This window comes from Varanus komodoensis, unplaced genomic scaffold (assembly GCF_004798865.1).
Source record: "Varanus komodoensis strain SLA01 unplaced genomic scaffold, ASM479886v1 scaffold10, whole genome shotgun sequence".
Classification (NCBI taxonomy): domain Eukaryota; kingdom Metazoa; phylum Chordata; class Lepidosauria; order Squamata; family Varanidae; genus Varanus; species Varanus komodoensis.
Window position 1 is genome coordinate 26,907,349 of NW_025335269.1, and position 25,587 is coordinate 26,932,935.

Here is a 25,587-nt window from a genome sequence, read left to right on the forward strand (position 1 = left end):
CAGTATGCACAATGGTAAGTTCAGTAGAAATCTAAGGGAGGCATGCAGTTCCTCAGTCATTCAAAATGCCTGGGTCTGAGATAAATTCTGTTCCTTTGCACCACCACTGAAAAACCATTTCTCTTTTAGTATTTCTCCTTGGTACAAAGAACCTGAGTTCATAGACCATTCTCCACCTAAAATAGTTGCACTGGACAAAGCTGTACTGAATAGCAAGAATCATGGTATGGTCTTCTTTTTAAAATCCTTCAGTCTTGAAGATAAATCCATTTCTATGAATGGAATAGATGTCTCCATTCTTTTTTGTCTGTCTTGTCCTTTGTAAAGCAAAGTGATGCTATCCTTGATTTGAATAATTGCAGTGCAATGAAGTCTTAGTATGAACAATGTAATGTCACCAGATACTATGTATTTGCAGGTATGCTTGCTTTTCAAATACACATAGTATCCTTGCAACAATGCAAAAAATGATACCATTAACATGATCTGAAAATTGTCTTAATATGTACAATTGTATCCATAGACCATTAAATTAATGCTAAACTAAAATGAGAATATTTCCTACTTCAAAAAGAGAGAGAGAGAGAGGGAGAGGGAGAGGGAGAGGGAGAGGGAGGGAGCACTTAATGTTGCTTTGGTTAGCAACTTCACACCAAAGATGTTTGTAATAAGTCCTCAGAACAGAAGACAAATTTAGCACTGCTCAAGAGTGCTGAAATATAATGGCTCAAATATCTTCTTAGACTGGTAAAATCTAAGCACCAAATACTGCAATGCAGTTTCAAAAAAAAGGTATGTGTGAACCAAAGGCAAACTTTATAAGAATGGGGCCTTAGCAGGTAGCTTTCCTTACCAGCACCAGGTCAAAATATTTTAATTTTCCTGTTATTTTAATTGTTGAACAAGATGGTTATGATTTTATACTGGTTTTTATTTAGATAAGGATTGATTGGGTGCTGTGGATCAATATCTGTTGTGCTATTATTTTATTTTTATTTTTGTTATTATTCTTAAATTCTTATGAATGTGGTATCTTGATTATATTTACGCTGTGAACAGTTTGGAGAGTGTTAATAATATAATTATTTTAAATAAATAAATAAATAAATAGCCAGTTATTAAGAAACTGGGTCAGAAAGACTAGTTTTTACATTTACTTAAGGCATATCAAAGTTGAGCAAAGAGGATAAGCAGAACAAATTGTCAAATTCATTTGCTTGGAACAGCAACTTGGGAGTCACAGGCACTGCTCTTGCTGCTGCCGCTCACTCCTCTAGGATGATTTTGAGCATTGCTGGCTACACATTGAGCATGTTTGTCAGTTTCAAGAGCCACAGGACACAGTCTGGCAAAAAGACTGTTTCAGCAGCAGCATCTGTCCCTGCGTCTGTCTTGTTGGATTCCTGCTCACAGTCTGACAGGCTATCGAATGTGTGGCGTGACTACAGCAGGCTCTGCTGTGCACTCTTGCCGGGCCTCTGCGAGATCTTTTCAGGATTATTTAGCGCCATGAATGGCATTTTGTGTTCAATGGTAACATCTCACAGTAGTCTTTCCTTTTTACAGCAGTCCCACTTCAGTAGCATTTTGTGGCAGGGCAGACTGAGAATCTTCTTTTCCATGGGTCTCCATGGGCTAAACTATAAATTGTGGGCAGTCTATACTTGTTTGCTGCCGTTGCTCCTCCTCCTCCTCCTCCTCCTCCTCCTCCTCCTGTAAATCTGTGATGGATGCTTATCAGCAGATGAAAGGGTTGGTAGGAGGAAGGGCTGTTTAATGGTTTCCATGTGAGCTGTTAATTCACAGCACCTCTCTCCAAGCTGCTTTCCTCTCTAGGGATACCCAGATCCCTTGGGTAGGGGAGCAGAGAAAACGAACGCAGACCTAGTCCTAGGGCATCTTCTCATCTGTGCCTGTGTTAAGATGGCAGTCCTGTACACTCTTGCCCAGAGTTAAACACATTTAAGACTGACTCCTGAGTAGACATACACATAATGTTATTGTAAGTGCTTTTTAGAAGCACTGCCCAAATAAAGTTAAAATGTATGTGTTAGGCTTGCTTATTATATTTACAATCGTACACGTTGGTGAGTGATCTGTTAACTCATTGAAGAGGGGTGGAGCCTCCTTTTTCGCCTCTCTTTTTCTGAAGGCCAAATTTCAGTTGTGAGAAGCGTCCTACAATATTTTATTATCTGTTTCAAAATAGTAACATTGTCTTTAAACTTTTGCTCCAAGCATTTAGCACTTCTGCAACAGAATGAGTGCTAATGAAGAAAATTATTTGAAAGAATCCATATTTTCAGTTAAGAATATCCAGACACTTTTTAATGAATCTCATAATGCAATGAAAAATGCCTGATGGTGATTTCTGCTTGCATTGCTATCTTGAGTTCATTATAGTAATTGTGCTTTACCAAGACACAAAAGGATATAGCTGGGACAAGGTCATAACCAGGTATATTAATTACAATGTGCTAATATATGAAATAGCAGCATTATTTGCACTCCTTCTGATTATTATATATTTCAAGTACCATTACAGAAGCATAGGTATTTGACAATTTCAGAGAGGGTTGTTTAGCAAAACAAAATTACATAACTTTTAAGGAGTTATTCAGATAGGCATTAATGAAATGTCAGTAATACAAGTTGAGTATCTTGTTTCTGTTGGTCATAGATGATCCTTCCTGAATTATGAACTATAGATACAGAGCCTGGCCAGTTGTTTTTTGCCCTGTGATTGGTGGTCGGGCTTGGATTCATAGATTCATTCCCTCCTCCCTTCTCCACTCTCCTCATAACACATTGAGGTCATTGCACTCAGGTCAGCTGAAGGGAGTTCTTATTGCATTGTAAACTGTTCGGGTTGCAAGTTCTAATCTACAGTCTGAACAGAAGATGGTAAAGAAACGATAAACCACTTGCTCAGCTGGTCTAGCTGTTGTATTTGCCATGAGTTTTGGCAGTCAGACATTAATAAAAGGTGAAGGTTTCCCCATGACATTAAGTCCAGTCATGTCCAACTCTAGGGGGCAGTGCCCATCTCCATTTCTTAGCCGAGGGAGCCATCATTTTTCCCCACACAGTTTCTGTGGTCATGTAGTCAGTTTGACTGAATGCTGAGGTGTATGGAATGCTGTTACCTTCCCACTGAAGTGGTACCTATTTATCTCCTTGCATTTCGATGCTTTCAATCTGCTAGGTTGGCAGGAAATATAACTAATTCATTGATAAGTGCTGCTGAGGAAATGCCAGAAGGAGTATGCTCATCCTGCAACCCAGTTCGAAACCAACTTGAAATTCATGAATTAATTGCTGAAAGTATGACATTAAGGAGCCCCTTAATGCAAGTTCCTGACTTCTTTCTAGCTTTTTATTCACAACTCAGTTCATCTCTATAGTTGAGGTACTGCCATAATTTTAGCCAGCTGAGAGGAATCTGACCCATTTCCACAAGCAACTGCTGTGATAGCCACCCACTTCAATGATTTATGTTGAACTTGAGTGAAATATGTTATTGGGCATGCCGCCATGTTCTAGCTATTCAGATCAGACCTAGAGGAATAATCCAGGGTACTTCAAAGGGAAAAGGGAATTGCTCTTACTGACAGGTTCATTGGATCCCTCAGATGCAGTGACCAGTTGATTAATCGTTTATGAAGCTGCCTGTAGTGAGCAGTTCCTTGGCTAGCCCAGAAATAAAACTACGCTCTAGCTCTGAGGGTCCAGATTGCTCTCACTCTCTCTGTTTGTCTCTCTCTCTCTTGGAGTTTGTACCTCTATGTTGTTATTCCTATGCTCTCTTTAAATTATGTTTAGCTGACACTAGTTTAGATAATGTATGTGATTGATGCCTGGTTTTGAAGATAAATATAATGTCAATCATATAATAATTATTAATATTTACTCTTTACTTTCCATCTGATTAGAAAATACTTTGAATAGGAAGGAATTGAATGGAAAGTATATCAAGCAGATGAATGTTCACTTAATTGAACAGAAATTGCAACTTAAAGATGCAGTCATGAATTAGGCTAAATCTACCCTCAATGAGGGTCATAGCGGAAAAATAGATGCACAAGTGTACTGAAGTAGAGTAGAATCATACTGTCTAGTTTAGTTTAGGGTTGGGAAACTTCGGGTGGTCCAGGTGGACTGCATCCACCCAGACCTGCTGTAGGTGGAACTTTCTGCCAGCCCCCACTAGAAAAAACACAGGAAGAAAAGGAAAATCACATGAAATCTGATTCTCAGCTTCCATAATGATTTGCTGCTGCATTTTAGCCATTCTTTCTTCTTTAAAGCAAACCAAAATGGTGTCAGGAAGCAATGAAGTTGAACCAGTAGCTGAGACCCCAGTGGGAGGCTATGGAGGCTGCATATGGCTGGTGTGTTGCTCACCCTTGCCCCTCCTCTTAGTGTTCCACATCTGGTGTCTCAAACTGTTCTTGATGAAGACAGCAAGTTTATCTCTCCCTAAGATCCTGATTCTGTTCTTGCGTATTCAGATGCAGTGCTTAGTGGGCAGTGTCCAATGGTGACTGAGCATCTTTGGCCAGTCCCGCCATTCCCGTTGTGTAGGAAGCCTCCACTGTTTATCTGCAGCAATTTAGTGGTTTGAGTGTCTAGTTCTTGCTGAGTAGAAACACTCGTTTTCAGAGTGGCGCAGGTTGGCAAAACATGCACAGGGGAGCTTTGCTGGGCTGTTTTCCTTTCAGAAATAAGCAGTTCCACCCATGTTGGAACTTTCATCCAGAATGCTCATCACTGTGGCACAAGGGGTCAGGGCCATGCATGCAACAGGATGGGTGGGGCCGGCTCTACATGGAACAAAAGCAGCAGTGGATCCCCTAGGTGGACAGGCAGGACAGCGCCCAATTAGTTCAGTGATGCTTACTTCTAAGCAAGGGTGCATAGGATTGGGGATTGGTATTTTTGCTCGTGACGCCTGAATATATTTCTGATCCATGCCACTTTGGCATTGTTACCCATAATTCCATTCTTTTCTTAGCCTGTGCCTTACTTTAAGAAAATCCCTCAAAATACATATTAAATGTATAATGGTTACCTGAAGGAGCACTTACATCCATATACGCCCGGCCGCCCCTTGAGATCTGCGGGAGAGGCCCTTCTCCGGGAACCCTCCGTGAAAGAAATTAGGAGTGTGGGTACTCGGAGGAGGGCTTTCTCAGCGGTGGCACCTAAGTTATGGAATGCGCTCCCCAGAGAGGTCCGCCTGGCGCCGTCGTTATTTGTTTTTTGGCACCAGGCGAAGACCTTTTTATTTAAGCGTCATTTTAATTGTTAATATTATTTGATTTTATCTGGCCAGGGCGACTTATTTTATATTGTTATTTTTTGTATTTTAACTTAATGTTTGTATTTTACAAACATTTTAACTTAATGTTATGTTAAGTTAATGTTTTAACTTAATGTTTGTATTTTAACTTAATGTTGTGAGCCGCCCCGAGGCTTCGGCGAATGGGGCGGCATAGAAATGTTTTAATAAATAAATAAATGAGAATGTTGATATATTTACACTGCTGAGAATTATGTTGCAAGATTTGGAGCCCTGCAAAATCAGAAGAATGTTCATTTATTTATTTAATTTCTAGACTTCCCAACAGCTGAAGCTCTCTTGGCGGTTCACAGCAGTTAATTAAGTTCCAATCTGCTTGTTAGTTCTAGAGATACAAATGAAGACATTTTGTATAGGAATTCACAGAGACCAAATTCTTCAAGCACCATCAATGTTTGCTGGGTCAGAAAAGGAATGTATGCTTACAGGCTAGGAAGTAAGAATGCTACTATAGGACCAGGTTGGGTCTTTATTGAACATCAGGCACGTAGGTAGACATTAAAAGACCTTAGGGAATGTAAGTGAATGGGTGACTGCTTCACACAAATACACGTGTCCTAGACATATATGAGAAGTTTGTTTGTGTTTGCAATTCCAAATGCAAGCAAGAATGGAATTTTCAAAAATGTTAGCAATTTCCTAAACTTTGCATTTATGTCCTAAACTACCCCTTATGCATTTTAATCAGTATAATTTTCTATTTGGCAAGAATGCACACTTTTGCCTCATCAAAGAAGTGCATTTTTGGGGGGGATCAAAAAGTGTGTGTGTAGGCAGGGGAGGGTAAATTCACTCACATTTGGAACAAGGCAAATGTGATCCAAATTCTTCCTTGAGCAAGTCTGTCCATTAATGTATCCTGTGAGATCACAGAATCAAACATCAATTTCTTAGGTCATGAAAATGTGTAACATTGACCAGTAGGGTGCAACATGGCTTTTTATATGGAACAACCTTACAGTATTTTGTGCTGGCCCAATCAAAGGGATCCAGAAAAATGTATACAGACAAAGAGAAATGACTTTCCTATCCCTTTGGCAGGCTCCCAGGGCTTTCAAAAGGCGTCTTGCAAGGGCCAGGTGATCTTCCTGAATACAGTGGGCTGTAGGAGATGGGGGTAGGAGGGCATAGAGAGAATTGCTGAAAAACAACGGGAAATATTTTCACAAGTTCAGAATTCTTAGATCGTTTTCTATGAAGTAAGTGAACTCACTGAGTCAGAGCTGAAAGTTATACTGGTCAGCTAAAAACAACTATGTATTGTGGACAGGGAAGGGTTAAACTCTATCAATTATCTGATGGAATGCTATCAAATAAAAATAAATACTGGAAATGTTGTTTTGAGTATATCTGCAAAAGGGTCTAGTTGACTATATCTGTTGCACCAAAGTTTGTAAGGAATCAAATGAAAGCATTGTTTTTGTGAGTTCTGGAAGAATTACATGTGGATATGCTATCACTTTTCTATCTCCATTGGCCCTGCACACATCTCAATAGGCTATTTGTCTAAATACCAGTTGGCTGAGATTGCAGTCACAGTAATGCTTTCCCAAGTCACTAGGCATAATTCCAGTGAGGTTGAGTAATGCAGTATGAATGTCAGCACAATGCTAGAGGAGTTATGTGCTCATTTCCTACTTACAATGGCAGGTGTTGACATGTAAATAGATACCCATGTTCCTTAGCCCCAGTGCATCATCACGCTAATTTGACCAGACTATGAATGGGCAAATGTTAAGAATATTTTTCTCAGACACTTGAGACTTGCATTCTTATGCACATTCCTTAATTGTGGAATGGTTCTATTATAGGCTGCTGTATCAACATGATTCTGCTACAATTGCACTTAACATTCTTAGTCTGTGAGAGCTGTATCAGACTCCTGCCCATTTATGCTCATGTGTCCCTTCCTATTAGGAAGTGAAACACATTATGCAGCAAGCATTTGCCAGGATGCTTCACTTCAGACCACAGATAGTAAGGGGATCAAATGTTTGCATGGTTTCAGATTGAACTCCTTGCTCACAGAAAAATACATCATGAGACTAGAATTTTATTTATTTATTTATTTATTTATTTATTTATATAAAACATTTCTATGCCGCCCCCATTGCAACAAAGCCTCGGGGCGGCTCACAAAATGTAGGCACTAGTTCTATTAAAACCACTGCTTCAGATTTTGATGTAAATTCAAAGCAAGGTATGCAACATCCACAGTAAATTTTCCCTGTGAGGTTCATACACATACACACGGACACATATTCAGAAGTAGAAGTGGCTTTTGGTCTGCCATCTTGTTTCTGCTTTTCCCTCCATTTTTATGATGCATTCAGAGGCTCAAAGCATGTTGGCTGTATTACTGTATTGGCCCTAACTTTCCAGAGATGCCACCAAAATAGTTTGACAGCTGAAAATAGCTGTCAAAATAGTTTGACAGCTGAAATCTGAACATTCTGTTTTACTGTTCATAATTTTAGGTCATGGAAATGCAGCATAAAAAATACCTATTATAAAATTGAAGTAGATAACATCAAAGTAAATAAGAGAAAAAGACTAAGAATCCAGAACTAACAACATAATCTAAACTGAAGTATCAAAAAGAATTTTTAACTTGTTTGATAGATTAACTTGAACAGAAAATAGAGGCCCTGTTGCTATTTTCTAGCATCCCATCACTAAAGAAAACTAGAAAGAAATCAGCTAGAATGTGATCTATCACAGTGGTCAGTTTCCCCAAGAAATAATTAGACTAAGACCCTTACAATAACCAAGAATTAGATAAGTAAAGAAATGCTTTCATTTCAAAATGTGTGATACAATGCAATTTTTTCAATATTCATCTGAAACATTTGATTTCCTTGTTTATTTGCAGCATCTGTTGCATCAACCTGTAATGATCCTGGGACACCACAGAATGGGAGCAGATATGGAGACAGCAGAGAGCCGGGAGATGCAATTGCCTTCCAGTGTGATCCAGGGTATCAGCTTCAAGGACAGGACAAAATCATTTGTGTGCAACTGAATAATCGATTCTTTTGGCAGCCTGATGCCCCCACATGTATAGGTACTACAATGAAATACTGGGCACTTTTGTCATTTTAAGAGACTGCACAGCTTATGCAATAGTCATGCTGGTCCTTCAGGGTTGCACTGCTGTTCATTCAGCAGACATAATTGCTGCACCTACGGCTAAGTGTCAGCTACGTCCTGGTGTCTTTTTAATGTTTGATTCCAGGTACCTGATGACTCTGACAGGGCTTGAAAAAGTCCCCATGTTTGAAGGCCTTAGCCTAACACAGCCTCTGAGTTGTCCACTTGTGTCAGTTAACAGGTTTTGGAGTCTAGTTCATATGCATGTCCACCATAGAAAAAGCTAGTGTTTTGAGTAGGCCTCAACTTGTAGTTATAAAGGATGAAATGCCCAGATACTGTAAGATTGCACTTACTGTACAGAAAATGAAATGAAATAGGTCTTATTAGGGCTATAATGGTTAGATGAATTCATTAAGGGCACAGTCTTTTAATGAATGTTTAGACAGAAAAAGCACACAAATTCCCCCACCCAATAATATAAATTTATATTTATGTTATAAATTTATAAATTTAAATTATGTTATACAAGTGTAAAGACCTCTACTGCAATACCAGTAGAGTTAGCAGATGTTAACTCTGGGTTGCACCAGCTAATGTTTTTGGCCTAGTAAAAAGCAATTTACAGTAGCATGAGTGCTCAGTTGAATACTGCTCCATCTCCCCCTTGTGTAACCCCCCACCCCAGAAATCAGATCCTGTTGAACTCTATTAACGGCAACTTATTTAGTGGAAGGAACATTGTCTTGTGAATGAGGTAAGCCTGGTATGACTTTGTGTAAAAAATTTTAAAAACCTTTCACATTTTTTTTGAAACCTTGAAAAAGCTGAAATTTTTTGATGACAGGAACATGTGGATCAAAGCCAATAAATGTCAGCAGCATCAGTGTGCTTTATCTTGAAGCTAAAGTACCGTCTGCTAGTCATGCAGAAGCTGGGTTCACATGTCAGATATTGCAAGCATTCAGAGCTCCAATTTGAATTGGGGCCATAATGGGGGGAGTTAAACTTCCCTCTGGTTTTTCTCCTAGAATTCCATCCCCACCTGCTGCAATGGGTTAAAAAAGGGGAGGAGACCTTCCTTGGAGTCAGTGGAGATTTCTTCTTATTTAAACCTCTCTGAAGGGGTGTACTTGGAAATCTGGGGGAAGGTTTATCTCCAGTCTTGAAAAGCACTTATCCAAATTGGGGTCATGCATACTCATCCAAAGATAAGGAAAGCTATCCTGCATGCTACACATAGTTCCCAGAAGTTGTATTCTGACTCTTAATCATGTGTGTGAATTACAGCTTTGGCAGTTTAGATTGAGGGAAAAGAATAGGATTGTTGGTGCTTTAAAGGAAGAAGCAATTCTTCCAGCCAAGCTAGATTTGAGGTTAATTGCATGAAGTAATTGTCATTACTTCATAAAATCACAGCCCCAGGGCATCCCAAAGAGCCTAGAAATGGCACAAGGGTGGAAAGGAGAAGTTTAATTCTTTTCTCCCTGCTGTGGTGTTGCAAAAATTGTGTCTCAGAAGCGGCTATTTGCATTTGAAGAGAAGCCTCCATTGGGGCAAATGGAAACAGTTAACAAATTTGGCCTTTAGTTGATGGCTGAAAGGTGAAAGGCTCTGACTGTTTAGCTTCTTATACCTTCCTTTGTTGCTGTTTTCGTTTTATTCATTAATACTAATAAAGATGAAGATGTACTTTAGTAATAAGACTGCCCTAGTGGCTTCTGAAGTTAGAAATCTTCCTTCTATTATGTAGCGGAACTTGAAGCCTCAGAGGGTGAACCAAATGTATTGTTAAAGAGACATTCATTTTTAAAAATTTAATTAATTTATTTTTACTGAATTTACATTTAAAATTTCCTTTCAAACAGTATTGTGTTAACCTTTAGGCTTAGTCATCAGTAACTTTATGAGTCTTCACTACAGTAAAATCCTGTGAAGGAGCTATGTTGTTAACTGGGTCTATTTTTAAACAAAATAACCATCCCAGCTTGATTACTATTGTTACTTCAATGAGAATTATAGGTATTCAGTACTACTGTTAACAAGACCCCTAATTTTAAGTGCATGATTGCAGATTTAGTTGGCTACCTGCCGACAAGGAATCGTACAATTGTTTTCCTTGCTAGTACATTGGTATTTAGATAGGGAAACTTATTTTATAATCAGCTGAAATGATTTTATATGTTTTCCTTGGTTGGATGGAAGTGGAGAAGAATTGTGGATTTTGAATATTTATGTAGAATTCCTCAATTGCTGATGAAATTTGTCAAATCCAATCACATTGTTAAGAAGCCTTATCTTGGTTTGTCTGTGTATGGAAGGGTTGTTTTGCATCAACCCCAATACTTCCTTTCCTTGTCATTGCACTCCCATTATGGAATTCAATTCCTAGGCTACATTCTGTGTAACTTTAAAGAATTGTTGAAACAGTTAGAACCAAATACACTTGTCACACCTTTAAGGTCCGTTTGAACTGCACTTTTCACACATTGCCCCAGTTTTAACAATATCAAGCCTTTTCTTTTTTTATACCTGTTTTTATGTGATACTTTAGAAATGACCACATTCTCTTCCATCAGGCCTTTTAGGGAACTGGATATGAAATATCTATATTGCGGCTGCTATTGTGATGTATTTCTCTTGCTACAGTTTTAATTACTTTGGAGCTGATCTCGTCATATTTTATTATTATTTGTTTTGCTTTGCACATAGACTGGATCTCCAAATCTAGAATAACGAGTGGTACAAGTTTCTGTGCTGCTTCAGAATGCATCTGGAATGAATGAAATTTCTGAATGAAAATCATTCTGAATTTCATTTCTGAATGAAAATAATTTGTAAAACAAAACAGGGAAGATCCACCGTGCTCCAAGTAGAAAAATAGTTCAGCAGAGATGGATTAGGACCTTTCTCCCTGCTCTGCTGTTTTTCTGCTAACAGGGAAAGTTTCCTTATATTGGGAAGCCATTAATAGGGATGTGCAAATTGAGATGTTTCTGGCTTGTCAAAGTTCTCTGAATTTCACCTTGTAGCTTATCTGTTTCAGATTGTTAGAGGTTTTTTCTCAGTTTGCATGAACATTCGCTCTGTCTATATATGCACTTTTCTACCAAAGGAGGCATGAGTTGTCTGAAGTTTTGAAAGGTGCACATCTCCCATTATGCAAATATTTGAAATGGGAATTTTTTCCATGCGCATTTTTCAAATGCACACATTTTCCAAGTCATTTTGTTGTTCTGCAAGCTTGAAAATACATGGATTTCTACTGCATATTGTGTTCCAGTCTGCAGGTACAAACTGAATAAATTTTGGCTAGAACTGAACTGAGTTTCCCATACCTCTTAAAAACAGAATTCCCTACCGGTAATCTGAAGGGGTACAAGCTACAGTACTGCTTCAGGCCTCACTGTGCTGCATCTGTAACCCAGACCTGAGGCTTTTTAAGTCTCTTTCTCTTCAGTGGGATTTGAACAGTGATGTGCAGGCATGAATGCTGTTTTGTTTAGTCTGGTTTATTTACCACCTCAGGCTTGAATTGTTTAGAATACAAATAGATAAATTGAAGAGAATCATTTTACTGACTACACTTCTTTTGAAGATTTAGGTGCTTTGTGTATATTTGGGAAAAAGCAGGACTGGCATCACACATATATAAACTCCTGTATATGTACGGCTCAAATGGTTTCTGATAATGAGCTGAAAATAAGATGTCTGGAAGGAATATTTAGATGTAAAAGTATATACATCCCAAATTACTTTTGCCAATTGCCAGTGTTTGGTGTGACATGTGATTAGTTTTGCTTTTCTTTTCCCTCCTGTGTTTTCTGTGACAGCTGCATGTGGTGGAAACCTTACAGGGCCAGCAGGTGTTATTTTATCACCAAACTACCCACAGCCGTATCCTCCCGGGAAGGAATGTGACTGGAGAATAAAAGTAAACCCTGATTTTGTCATTGCCTTGATATTCAAAAGGTACTATTTCTAGAACCATACTTTTCTTTTGCAACAACCATTTTTTAAAATGTCACATTTAAAAATTACAACATTCATCACTTCATAGCATTTCTAATTACTGTGTTCTAGCCATGCCCTAGAGCTTGCATTGAGTAGATTCTGTATCAGTCCTTAATGAGAACATATAAGCAAATGTGAACTTTAAAAGACACTACAGGATCCAATAAAAATCCAATTCCAACCGTGGACAGAGCCTAGCAGTGCTCCAGACAGGGGTGCCTGAGGTCAGGCACTGCAACTACCAGGACGCCTGCCCACCAGCTGTGCTGAATCAAGACATCTGGAATGCACAGCTGCCATGATGTATCTTTCAAAGGCTACATGGGAACTATGATTTGGCTAAGACTAGAGGAAGGTGCTGCAGATTCAGGATTTTATTGAAGTTACCCCATCTTCCCCACTGTTATTCAAACATTTCCCCCCTCACCTATGCTTGTTTGACCCCAGGATCTGACATTTGGGGGCACACAGTCTCCAAACACAGCTTATCCCTTAGCTAATAGAGGTCAATACAGTTTTGTTCCTCTGTGATGTTCTCTCTCTGTGTGTACTACTGGCCGTACCCATATCTTGTGGCAGTGAATTATATAAATTAATTGTGCACTGGGGGAAGCAATATCTCTTTCTTTCCCTGACCTGTATTCCCTATCAGTCACTTCTTTGGATGGTCCCATTTTCTAGTGATGCAAAAGAGAGACCATGCCTGGCCAACTATTCAATCTTCCTGTTTCATCTCTAATTTTAACTTTTATCATAGCTACTATTAAATACATATATAAAAGAAAAAGCTTCCCAAACTTTCTGAAAAGTTTGCCATTCCTTTGACTATTTTAGTTTCCTCTGTCTGCAGCTGCAATATCTCTAATATTTCCAAGGTGAGGCAACCAAAACTGTACAGATGCCTCGACTGTATGCTGACCTTTCATTGGGCTTCCAGGTTAGCACAATCTGCTCTACTCAGGCCCTAGCAGTCCATATGTTCACTGTGGTTATTTAATTTGCTTTAACATATTTGCTTTAATAGTGCCACATCCACAACTCGAGTATCAGAGCTTAATGCTATTTGTCAGATAAATTCCTTGAGGTTTACTTAAATCAGTGATTCCCAAAGCGTTAGTAAATGTAGGTGATTTGTATGAATAAAGTGTCACTCTGACAACACCAGCGACAGGAATGGCATTTTATCAATGAGTTCCCGCAACTATGAGAAGTCGGGCAACCTCTTTAAAACTGCAGCATAATGCAGTCAATATTGCCTTGAGATACCCAGCCCATTTATTGTTTCTTTAATGGATTTATATGCTGCTACAATAGCCCATATCTGGGCTATCTGCACGGCTCACAATATAAAACAATATTTTAGTTAGATGGTAGTAGTCTAAACTACCCTTAAATTAGATAGTGCCCATCAGTGACCTTTTCCTCAGGTGAAACATCTGACAAATGGTGAAGGAATCCAGAAAAGTTTTGATAAGCCTTTGAACACTCAGAAGTACGCCCACGAGCCATTGCCCAGCTAGGAACAGGCAAACTACCCTGGAGGTGGGGCATTCCCTGCCAGGCACTCCTCCATGGGATTTTGAAGTAAATGTCTTTGGAGTCAGAACTTGCTCATGTACATCACAGCCAATTCGTGTTGCTCAGACCTGATTTGACTTGCCTGTGTATCCAGAACACACAGACGCCCTTAGAAGTTTGACTATATGGTATTTTTTCCTCTAATAAATATTAAATGGGTGAGGTAGTGGAAAGTTTAAACAAAAGAAATACAGAATTGGGGAACAAATTGCAAAAGAATAAGCTAAACCTGAGAATATGTGAGTGTTTTTGAGCTCTAGGATAAAAGACCCTTTATTAGAGCACATCACAAATGTCAGAAGAAAAATAGTTGGAACATAGATGCCATTAACTTCTCCCCTGCCCCCCAAATACATTTTCTTTATTCTCTGTTTCAGTTTCAACATGGAACCCAGTTATGATTTTTTGCATATTTATGAAGGAGAAGATTCCAACAGCCCTCTGATTGGCAGTTTTCAAGGCTCCCAGGCACCTGAAAGAATAGAGAGCAGTGGCAATAGCCTCTTTCTAGCATTCCGTAGTGATGCTTCTGTTGGCATGTCAGGATTTGCCATTGAATACAAAGGTAAATTTAATACAATATAAAATACAAGCACAATGTTTTCCCAGCTGGTTATAGTTAGCAAGCAGTCAGGTAGCAGGTGACCTTCCATGGCAAACTTAGTGATAAGTATATACAGATGGTTTCTTTTGATTAAAAATCTTCTGTAGTTGAATATTACTGATGATGCCATTCTCTCATGCATAGCTCACAGGTGTGATGGCATCATCAACATATTCACCATCACATAAAGCACAATGCTCATTATCTTGGTCTCTGTTGTAAGGATTTTGTTGTATAAGCAACTGTTGGAAGGATATTTACCTAAACTACAAAGCATGCACTTTTAGTTACTCTTTTTTTAGGGTTGGTTACAAACAGCATTTTAGCGATATTATGAGAAAATAGGAATGTGCAATATGTTTTATGTAAATCATTTTGTTGAATTACTAGTTCAGTTCTTTGTGTAACCAGTATTTGTTTTTATTTGGCTTTGGTGTCAATGGGGGACTGGGCCAGACATTTGCTGCATGTAACTGTGAAGGTTTCCATGAAAGTACAATGATTTTCTCAGGGAATCTGCTACTCCTTCAAGGCATTAAGCTTGCCATATTTCAGACAGATGGTGAAGGTAGGGATTCCCTGACTCAAGGCAATTACAGAAGGTAAAATTCTTATATGTTTTTCATTTATTTCAGTGGAGGAATCAGCTAGTCTTATCCACATGTAACTTCTATGTTTTCCTCCCTGTATGGAAGGAATCAAGTTATATTATAATTAAAATATTTATATTTTATTATATTTTATTCCAATATTCCATTCTTTCTCAAATGTTAGACAAACAGAACATTCCAAAGGCACACACATGCTCCCTCAGACACAGCTATTTTGCTTTTCTTAAATTTGCAATTCTTATTTGATATACAAAAGAAGAGAAGAAAAACAAAAGAAAACCATACGGTCTCACAACAGTAACCAGAGCTGTGCTAAACTGAACATGAAAGTATTGCCAATAATATATATGCATGCATATATACACACTCAAATGTCCAAATATTTAAAGGTCCTATTTCTCACATCGCTAATATAGGTTTAGGTAGGTTGACCAAATGCTGCAATGAATGTTGAAACAAAATTGTGTCAGTAGTATATTCTCTTGTAGGATGCCAAAGTTGGGAAGTCTTCAGTCCATTGTGTGGTTTAGGGAGATGATAAGCAACCTTTAACAACTGAATACAAATAACAGACTCATGACAATTAGAAATAGCATAAACCAACATGTAACTATAGTATGGAATGGATATTAGAAAACTGAAAGTGATTATTAAAGAATTGATTCTGTTTTTTCTATGCAATAAACAGCAAAAGGAATGTAAAAAAGTTCATTTCTGAACAGAGAAAGAAAAAACACAGGCAAAATGTAGCATGTTACACTGCCATTTTCCTTTCTTTCCTTTGTTCCTGTATCTGGATATTCACCGGACATCTCAATTTCCAACTACAAAGGATTATCTATCAATTTATACCATCCAAATTAAACCACCTTGCTTGATATAAACATGACTAAATTTGCCATGAAGCAGATTTGGGGTCACCCATACATTGAGTTGACTGTAGACTTTCCTTTCTGCAAACACAAGCAGAAAGGAAGAGTCTTCTGTTTGTGTAAGGGACCAAGACGAAACAGTAGCTTCCACTGGAAGAAGGAGAGAGGTTATCTGGATTATTCTGCTACGGCCCTGCAACCTTCATCATTTCTCTGTAAAAATAATAATTCTATTTTTTTCTGAGAGCATTAATCCCAGTTTTGGAAATACATGTGCTTCAATAAAATTTGTTCCTTTTTCTTCATGTATTTGACTGCATTTCCCCCACAATCATTAAAAAAAGGAGCTGATGTTGAGGAAGATATTCTCAAAAGGAAATCTCTCACACAATTTAAATGAAAGGAAATGGTGTTCAGCTGTTTAATGCATACATTTGCTCCTATTTTCAGTGCAGGTTATTTGAAGGCTTATTTGCATGCATGTTGTTTATTTGTCAGAGTGATCTAAAATGAGAATACTTCTGCATTATTGACCAATGCTTTCTAGCCAATCAGAAAATATATATTTGCATAATGCCTTTCAAACTGTTTCTCTGTAAGGCTCCTGCCAATACAGAGACTTCTCTTGTCTTTTCGGCCTCTGTTCTTTGCTTAGATTTATATCTGTGCGATTATTTTCTTTCTGAGCAGCAAACATGATGCTCCAGTTGTGTGGGGAAAATTCTAATATTCAAGGCAAATAAAAACAAGCAAAAGAAAAAGAAACCCAGCCAAACAGTATATAGTTTTAATAGTTTTATCAATATAGTTATGGAAAATATCTAAGCCATTTCTCTTTTATTGAATCTAGATGTTCTTGTTGTTTGTTAAAATGGTAACTACATTATAGCTCCTAAACATTTAAAATATCTTTAAATGAGTTTATCCATATAATACCCTTGCTGGCTAAATGTTTAGCATTTAAATGCAATTCTATACATGTCTACTTGGCTGTAAGTGCCACTGAGTTCAGTAGGATTTACTCCTGCAGAACCAAGTATAATATAGCAATATTAGGTGACAATCCTATCCACTTTCTCAGTAGTAAGTCTCCTTGGGCTTATTTCTACTCAGTATAGGAGTGCATTATTAATACAGTATTTTATCAGGCTAAAAGAGTCTCAAATAAACACAGATGGAAACAAATGAATCATAATGGTAAATTCAATATTTCTCACAAATCATCTGTAACATCAGAAATGCTTTCATAAAACGCATTATCTTCTTAAAATCATCTTAGCTGTATGTGTCATGTGAAGGCATTTCCTAATTATGCAAATTATGAATCAAACAAGGAAATAAACCTAATAACATGTTTCTCAAAGTCAACTGATTTCTTACTATTTTCTTTCCGCAAAGGGACTGACAATTTCTTCAGTACATAGGCAGCTGTGAAATTCTATCATACATTTTGGGAATGAAATTAGCTTAAATCTTTCATTGTGTGTCTTCAGTACCTTTCTATCTATTCATACTCTGAGCCAAAGCTGAATAAATTCTGCACTATAAGCAAATGTATGCTTAACTTGTTTAATTTATATAGGTCACAGATTTTCAATTGTTTTAGTGCAAAATACACACAGCCTGTGGGATGAGTTTCTGAGACTATCTCTGTGCTAAGTCTTGACTGTTCTGCCCATTATTTGTTTGGTTGGGGATGCATGAGAATTTCATTCAATTTATTTTTTTGGAAATAACTCATCAAAATGGGCACATTTGTTCAAAAATGGCATGGGAAGCAGTTGACTTGTTCCTTTTTTAATACTAAATTTTGGAGAAAGTAAATCTGACAGATTCATCCATCCAGGCCCCAGACATTGAGTGCCTAGCCCTTGAAGACCTGAATTTGGATGTTTGTGATGTCATGTTAGAATAGCCAAAACACACTTTTTTCTGACAGGTTTCTCATCTTTAACAAGCTACCTAGCAGGCCTCTCTGTATAGGGAATTACTGTACATATTGTAAGTACAGTACAATAGTACAATTGAGTAAGAATTTTGATTTGATGTTTTTTAAAGAATTTACGGAGATCCTTACTCTTCTACCTAAGTAGGATGCAATAAATGGAGTTTAAAACCATTCAAATATGGAGCAAACAAAATCGAGTGATTCCTCCATCACTTGCCTTGGTTAGCTAAGGGCCTACGTAGCTCTTTGATGCCAGCTATTGGAGGCAGCCTGTTTGTGTGGTCTTTGGTCCCTGCTGGTTTGAGAGACAGCTGAGGAAAGAGTAATGAGGCTACCAACCATTTCCTGAAAAGATAGGTTCCAATACTGTAATGAAAGTGATTATCATGAAACCTCAGCTTGATTCCTACATTTTTATCCTGTGACTGTTTTGGGTTTGGTATCTTTAATGCCTGAACTCTCTTTCTTTTTTTAATTAGAAAAACCACGGGAAGCTTGTTTTGACCCTGGCAACATAATGAATGGAACTAGAATTGGAGCAGACTTTAAACTTGGATCAAGCATCACTTACCAGTGTGATTCTGGATACAAAATTATCGATCCTTCTACTATCACTTGTGTGATTGGTGCTGACGGAAAACCTGCATGGAACAGAGTTTTGCCATTGTGTAATGGTATGTACTGAATCCGAGAATGTTCTCTTTCTCTAATGTGGTCAAAACTTTGGCTCAAAATAAATATGGTCTGCAGTGGTTTGGAAGAACTACAACTCCCATAGTTCCCTGAATGCCAACATGCTGTTAGTCAGGTATGTCAAGATGACAGAGGAGAGGCAGGGGCAACTTCCTTCTTTTCGTGTGGTATCAAATATGGTTTATATACGTTGCTCTGATCTAAAGAAAATAATAAATGTCTAGAGAAAATAATAAATAATAAAATAATGCAGATAACATGAAAATGTTCTCCCGTTTTGTTTTATAATTTATCTGAACTTTTCCTGCTTCTTCCTCAAACTGTGTTACCTGTAAACACAGCATTGCTGACTCAGTTTTCCTTGTCAGCTATTTGTAATTTGTCACATTTAGTATTAAAGAGGATGATAATGATTAGAAAAAACAGGTTAGCAAATAAAAGTTCTAAATAAATTGTAATACATTTTTCACAACAAATTAAGTCTCGAAGCTAGCAGATGTGATGGTGTGCGATGATACTTTGAAAGGTTTTGCTTGATGGGTATATAAAAATCATGTATAGAAGTCTAGCTACAGAATTTTGAATAACATTACTTTTCCAGAGCAATATATGAACTATTATTATTTATGTAACAGGATGTTACTGATTGATTTCTTGAAGAATTACTCATAATTAGAGATGGAAAAAAATGTTTGGTTTAAATTCACAATCCAGAGTATATTTAAACTTCAAAATTTGTACATTTCCAGACTCTGCGCTGTGGTTGCTGAAAAATGTGTATCAAAATTGATGCATTTGAAGAATATGCAAAAGATTCTGTTTATTTGAAATAAATATACCCAAAATGCTTTATTCAGTGGAAAATCACTTAAAATATATGCATTTGAAGGAAGTGTGCTGTAAGTGGAAGAAAACAAAAAGATAAAGCCCAGGAAAAGGTCATAATTACAAGCAAATAATAAACGTCTTCCATTCAGATTCATTACACAATTCCATTTCAAGAGAGCAATCACTTCTTCGAAGTCTTCGTTATAAGTCTCTGCCTTGTTTCCTACAGTCATATTTTTCCTACACTAAAAAATTTCAACATCATAAGCCTTTCTTCAGAGAGAAATGCATTAACCTGCTGATCATTTTGATTGCCCGTTCCTGTCGTTTTTCCAGCAATACAATATCTTTGTGAGATGGAGGTCACCAAAATGGCACGCTGTATTTTTAATGTGGGGACACCATACATTTATATAATAGTACTGTACTATTTGCTATTTTATTTCAGACTCTTTTCTAATATTTCTAGCACTGGATTTTCCTTTTCAGTGCCACGGCATACTGAGCTGATGTTTCCAATAAGCTTTCCACCGTGACCTCAAGATCTTTCTTGAGTGGTGACAGCCAATTTAGACCCCATCAATGTTTATATGTCTGCTTCAAGTGCATCACTTTGTACTTACATTGAATCTCATCTGCCATTCTGTTGCCCAGTCACCCATGTTTTTGAAAGATATTTTTAGAGTACTTCACTGTGTGCTTGGAGTTGTAGCGTCCTGAATAATTATCTGTCATCAGCAGACTTGGCTACTTCACTATCCACCCCCTTTTAAGTATCAGTTATTAGTAAGTTAAATAACCCTACCTTCAAAATAGATTATTGCATATTCTCACTGTTGAAACAATCCACTTTTTGATTCCTATCCATTAACTCTGTCCATGTGTGTCTTAAAAAAACCTCCATCCTTACAGGTGTCCAAAACAAGAATCGTCACAAGGGGGGATTTACTTTCTCACTTTCCCAAGTCTCAGGGATGGATTAGGATGCTCTGGGATTAATAGGGACATGCACTCACTCAAAACCCTGGAGGTCTTACTGCAGAGGAGCAAATAGGTCTTTGGAGCATCCAAGCTTATCTGGAGCCTCTCTGGGTCAATGCGGGCTGTGTCTCCTTTGCTGTTTCTCATGCCTGACTCAGTTTCTCAAAACAGCATTGTTGTGCCATCACTATTAAAGCCAAAAGAGACATCATTTTAAATCGGGGTGTAGCAACCATGAAACCCTTTGAAAAAAATTCTGAAGTAGATTCAAGGGCCATGATCTATACTGGGACCCTAGTATGGGGTATTGGGGGCCTTTTGAGATTCCTACTCTAGAATTTAAAAAGGAAAATAAATATAGATACACATTTATGTATCCATGTACATTTTTACCTTCACTTTTCTTCAAGTCTCTGCTCAAACTGCAATGCAACTGAATGTGCAGTCTTTCCTTCTCTCTTTATTGCCTTCAGTTTGTCAAAAGTTAGTTGTAAGCTCTTTGGAGCAAGGACTTCTTGCAAATCAATAGGTCTCAATGAATATTACCAGTACCTTAATAATAAAACTTTAAAACAGATAATTTAAAGACTTCCAAATCCACATTTACAATTTCTCAATATACCAGTTTTGTAGTTTGAACTACAGAATATAAATCTGAATCCTTTGTTTACATGAACTGTCATATTTAATTAAGGATTACCAGGTCAAAATTCAGAGCTTTGTCTTATGCTTACGCTTATGCTTACACTTGTCTTCTGCTTACACTTGAAGTCCTGATATATATGGCAGGTGAAAAGTGGAGATAGAATGGAAAGGACAAGGAAGAAACTGGGGGAAGAAACTTTGGCCATTCTATCATCTGCTTCGTTGGAGATCTTAAAGGCTAAGCCTGGATTTGTAGGTTGTGACCTGGTAACTCTAATCCTATTTCTAAAATCACTTTGGATTTGATCCACAAGTTAATAAAAATATTCTGTCTAGTTTCAGCTGTATAGCAGTTCAAAGAGAATCATTCACACATGCCTTTGGAATGTACCTCCATAATCAAATCAAATAGACATCTTCAAAGTATCATTTTTAAATGCCCATGCTTCTAGGGGGGTATAATGACTGGAGAGTAGGAGCTATAAACTATTAATTTAATAAGTGCCTGTGGACAACAGCTTGACTTCCTGTATTATGGGCTTAATGATTCTCCCATACCTTAAAAGAGGAATGTAAAAGGTATTGATAAAGTATGTGAAGTTCTTTAAAAAAAAACCTGGTTCATTGAAGCTTTTTATTTATATTTTATTTATTTACAGTTCACAGCTGGAGACCTCTCTTTTATTACTTGTCAGGCCTGTAACTCTGGATTTTCATCACCTTTTCAAGAGGTGATGGCAAAATATTGTCTCTTGATGTCAAGTTGCTAGTTCTTCCTATACCGCAATTACTTTTTGTTTGGGGCTTTAGTAATCTATACTGCTTGTAAAGCAGAAGCTACTTTGAGTCCAGGGCCTGCCACTGTGGCCCTTTGTGGGACTCTCTTAGGCGCTGGGGGCTAGGAGGTAGATGGTCACCAGTCTGGTTGTGTCAACCTCCACCTGGTGAGGAAAGGTAAGGGAGGTCTGAGGCCGCTCTCCGCTCTGTTGTCATGCTATGAAGACCTCACCTCATTAACTCGTATACCAACCACTACTATTCACCAGGAAAGAAAATTCCCACATGCTCATTCATTCATTGGATTGAAAGAGAGATTTTTTTCACCACTAAGAGAGTCTCTTGCTCTATTCAACCCTGCAGAACCTCCCAGTGAAGGTTTACATTGCTTTCTCTCTTGCCAGTGCACTCAGTTTTGCCTTCAGGGCTCACAAAGTGCATCCCGCAGCTAGTCCGTCATTACTATTTGCCTTTTGGGCTCCTTCCCCACTGCTGCTAATTATCGTCTTCACCCCTATGCAGCTACCAGGCAGCTGATAAATGGCAGGTTTCCTGACTCCCCACCCAAATGCTCCTACAGTATCTAGCCCTCCACTAAAGTAAATAGCAAGGCAAAATACCTTGTTCAGAATGAGCATATATTGCAAAAAGAGAAAGGGGATGAATGAATGAGCACCACACTTAAACTGGTTGGGAGCCACAGGTGCCCTCAGGCCATGTAATACTGAAAAACACTGGTCCACATTATTTTTCGTCTTCTGTCAGTTATTACTTAGTTTCTAATATAGCTGAAATCCATACCCAATATGTAAATAAACTATTGTTTATATTACATTCTTTGTTGCATCTAGTTGCATTTGCTGCTCCCACAAGGTTACAAAGACTTGAATGGTTTTAGTGGCTTCAAACTCTTAATGAATATGTACAGGTTTTGTTGAGTTTAGCATCTGTTCTTTAGTTCTTCTGACAGGTTTAGTGTTTCTAAAGAATGGAAAAATATCAGAAGCTTACTTGTAAACCCCTAATCTTCCTAACTACTGTATATCTTGGAGAACACCTTCAACCATATGTTCTTTTCTGATTTCATAAATCATAAGGGCAGCCTTCATGTAGTAGTGGATGGTGAAGCAGCTAATGAAGTGAATTCTTCATAGCAAGACAATAGAGGGGAGAGTGGCATCCTTCCTTTCCCTCTCATCACCTGGTTGAGGTTGTCACAGCCAGCACCATGCAAGTACACACTTGTGGCATAGATGGTCACCCTGATATGGATGTTGGCTATTCGCATGAACCATCTGCTCTACTACTGTGCTTTTGTATTGTGTCAGTTGCAGTACAGCTGATGCTAAAAGTTAAGTTACTGTCACAGTAGGGTTACAGGTGGTAACATCTCCCAACTACTTCACCAGCCGCTACTGACTCAAATCCTTTTCTTCATGCAACTGCTATCTGCTAGTAAAACGGTGGAGCCTCTTTGATAGTAGCACTTACAATTAGCAGTGATCTGTTAAGAAAAGTCCACCTGGAAGTCCCAACGATTCTCTTTTATCACCAAATAAAGACTTTGGTGGAGTCCTGATTTAGACATGTGGTGCTAGACATGCAGTTGAATTGGATACAACCTTTAAACATGTAATAATTATTCAGATATTGTAAATCAGATATTTTGGCCATCAGCTACAGCCAGCATAAATAACGGTAAAGAATAATGGGAGTTGTAGCGCAAACAATGTGGAGGGGCACAGATTGCCCTCTTCTCTTGTGAATGTGTTCACATTAAACATTTTTACACATTTTTAGAAAACTAGACATAGACTATGATCTTCATGCTTGATGGTTTACCAGAATATTAATTTGCAATTGTCTTTCCTAGAGTTTTGTTTCAGAAATACAGTGTGCACAATTTCATCCACAGTGTGTCCTTTAAAGTCCCATTGATTAAAATAGCATTGTTAAAGCCATAGATGTTTCAGTTTGAAAACTGTGGGGCTTAGAAATGTATAACACTGATTGGGGAGTACATTTTAAAAATTTTAGTAGTTCTGCATGGCCTTTCTGAAACCACAGCTGCCAAGACATAGATGTATTAGGGTTCTGAAGCTGAATTTGCAGAACAGAAGACTTACTTGCTCTATGTCAGAAATTTATCTGTTTAGTGGAAATCACAAATCTCAGCATATACAATCATCTGAAGCAATCCAGCAATGTAAACCATGTTCCAAGCACAGGGATATTGGTCACATCCCTGGGTAATTTTGATTATCCTAGATGTCTTATATTTCATATTAATTTGGTAGCAGCAAGATAGGAAAGGACCAAGACAGAAGTTTGATCATGATCAAGTATATACCATCAATGGGATAAAAATAAAATACTAAGAGAATTGTGACTGCTATATTCTCAAATATGGACTTGTGTTTTTCTCTTTGCAAACTGAATTTAATATTTTGACTACCAGTTCATTTTTAAGAAATAGTAAAGCTGTGATTCTAAATACATTTCAAGTGATTAAGTCCCATGGAATGCAGTGAGACAGACTTCCAAAGAAACATTTATAGAGTTGTGCTGACAATAACTTAAAAGTAAAGATAAAAGCTACCCCCACACATGAGTTCTAGTCATGACCAACTCTAGGAGTGGTGCTTATCTCCATTTCTAAGCCAAAGTACCAGCATTGTCTGAAGACACTTCTATAGTCATGTAACTTAAATGTACTCTTATTTTTCTTAGAGTTCTTAATTTTCATTAACACTGGTTCTCTTCTCCCCACATTAAATGTTTACACATTTTCTTTTTCCAGCTCCCTGTGGGGGCCAGTATAGTGGAACAGATGGAGTGGTTTTATCACCAAATTACCCTCAAAACTATACTATTGGGCAGACTTGTCAGTATTCAATTACTGTACCTAAAGAATTTGGTAAGTTTTATTTCTGATAGGTAAAGTTTACTATTTTAAAAAAATGATTATGTAGAAGTTACTGAACAAAACTACCAGAATCTGTATTTCTTATGAAAGAACATAAATGAAGAATCTATGCTGCTATTCAGTATTTATCAGGAACATTTTTATATTGTTTTGCTAGATTAATTTCAAGGGCAATCAACAAGCTGACACATCTTATCCAAGGACATTATGAATGGGGAATGGCAGGTTATTGGGAATAATAGTTCATTAATATTAACTCATACGCAGTATATACTTAAATCAATGTATTGAGTGTTCTTGCATTAAAGCAGATGGCTGAAATTCAGGGGTCTTTGCAACTGTTTTAATCTCATATCTCTCAACTTTTCTCAAATAGTAACCCCCATGCCACTGAGAAACCCTGACTGTACTATTGCATACACTGCTTTGATATTTTTTGGGAGGAAGTGGTATATAAAACTGTTAGAGGAGTATGAAAATAAATATGTAAACAAGCAAATAAAAATAAGAATGCATTTGATGGGGTTGGAGTGGCAGATAGTTGTCTGTGGCTTAAATAGGAAAAAAATCACAATGGGCTTACCCAAGACCTTTGAGTCCTGTGAATTCTGGCTCATAGTTTTTTCCAAACAGTGACTGAAAATAGGAAGTGAAATAA

The 25,587-nt window shown here is 37.7% G+C and overlaps 1 protein-coding gene across 1 annotated transcript in view; it reads left to right on the plus strand.

Moving 5' to 3' along the window:
• CSMD1 (CUB and Sushi multiple domains 1) overlaps nt 1-25,587 on the plus strand; it is a 909,441-nt gene that overhangs the window by 726,656 nt on the left and 157,198 nt on the right. Inside the window, exons 28-32 of the mRNA XM_044419148.1 lie at nt 8,235-8,426; nt 12,286-12,424; nt 14,422-14,609; nt 18,559-18,753; nt 24,804-24,920. Of these exons, the coding sequence (XP_044275083.1) occupies nt 8,235-8,426; nt 12,286-12,424; nt 14,422-14,609; nt 18,559-18,753; nt 24,804-24,920 (831 nt within the window). The remainder of the gene's footprint in view (nt 1-8,234; nt 8,427-12,285; nt 12,425-14,421; nt 14,610-18,558; nt 18,754-24,803; nt 24,921-25,587) is intronic.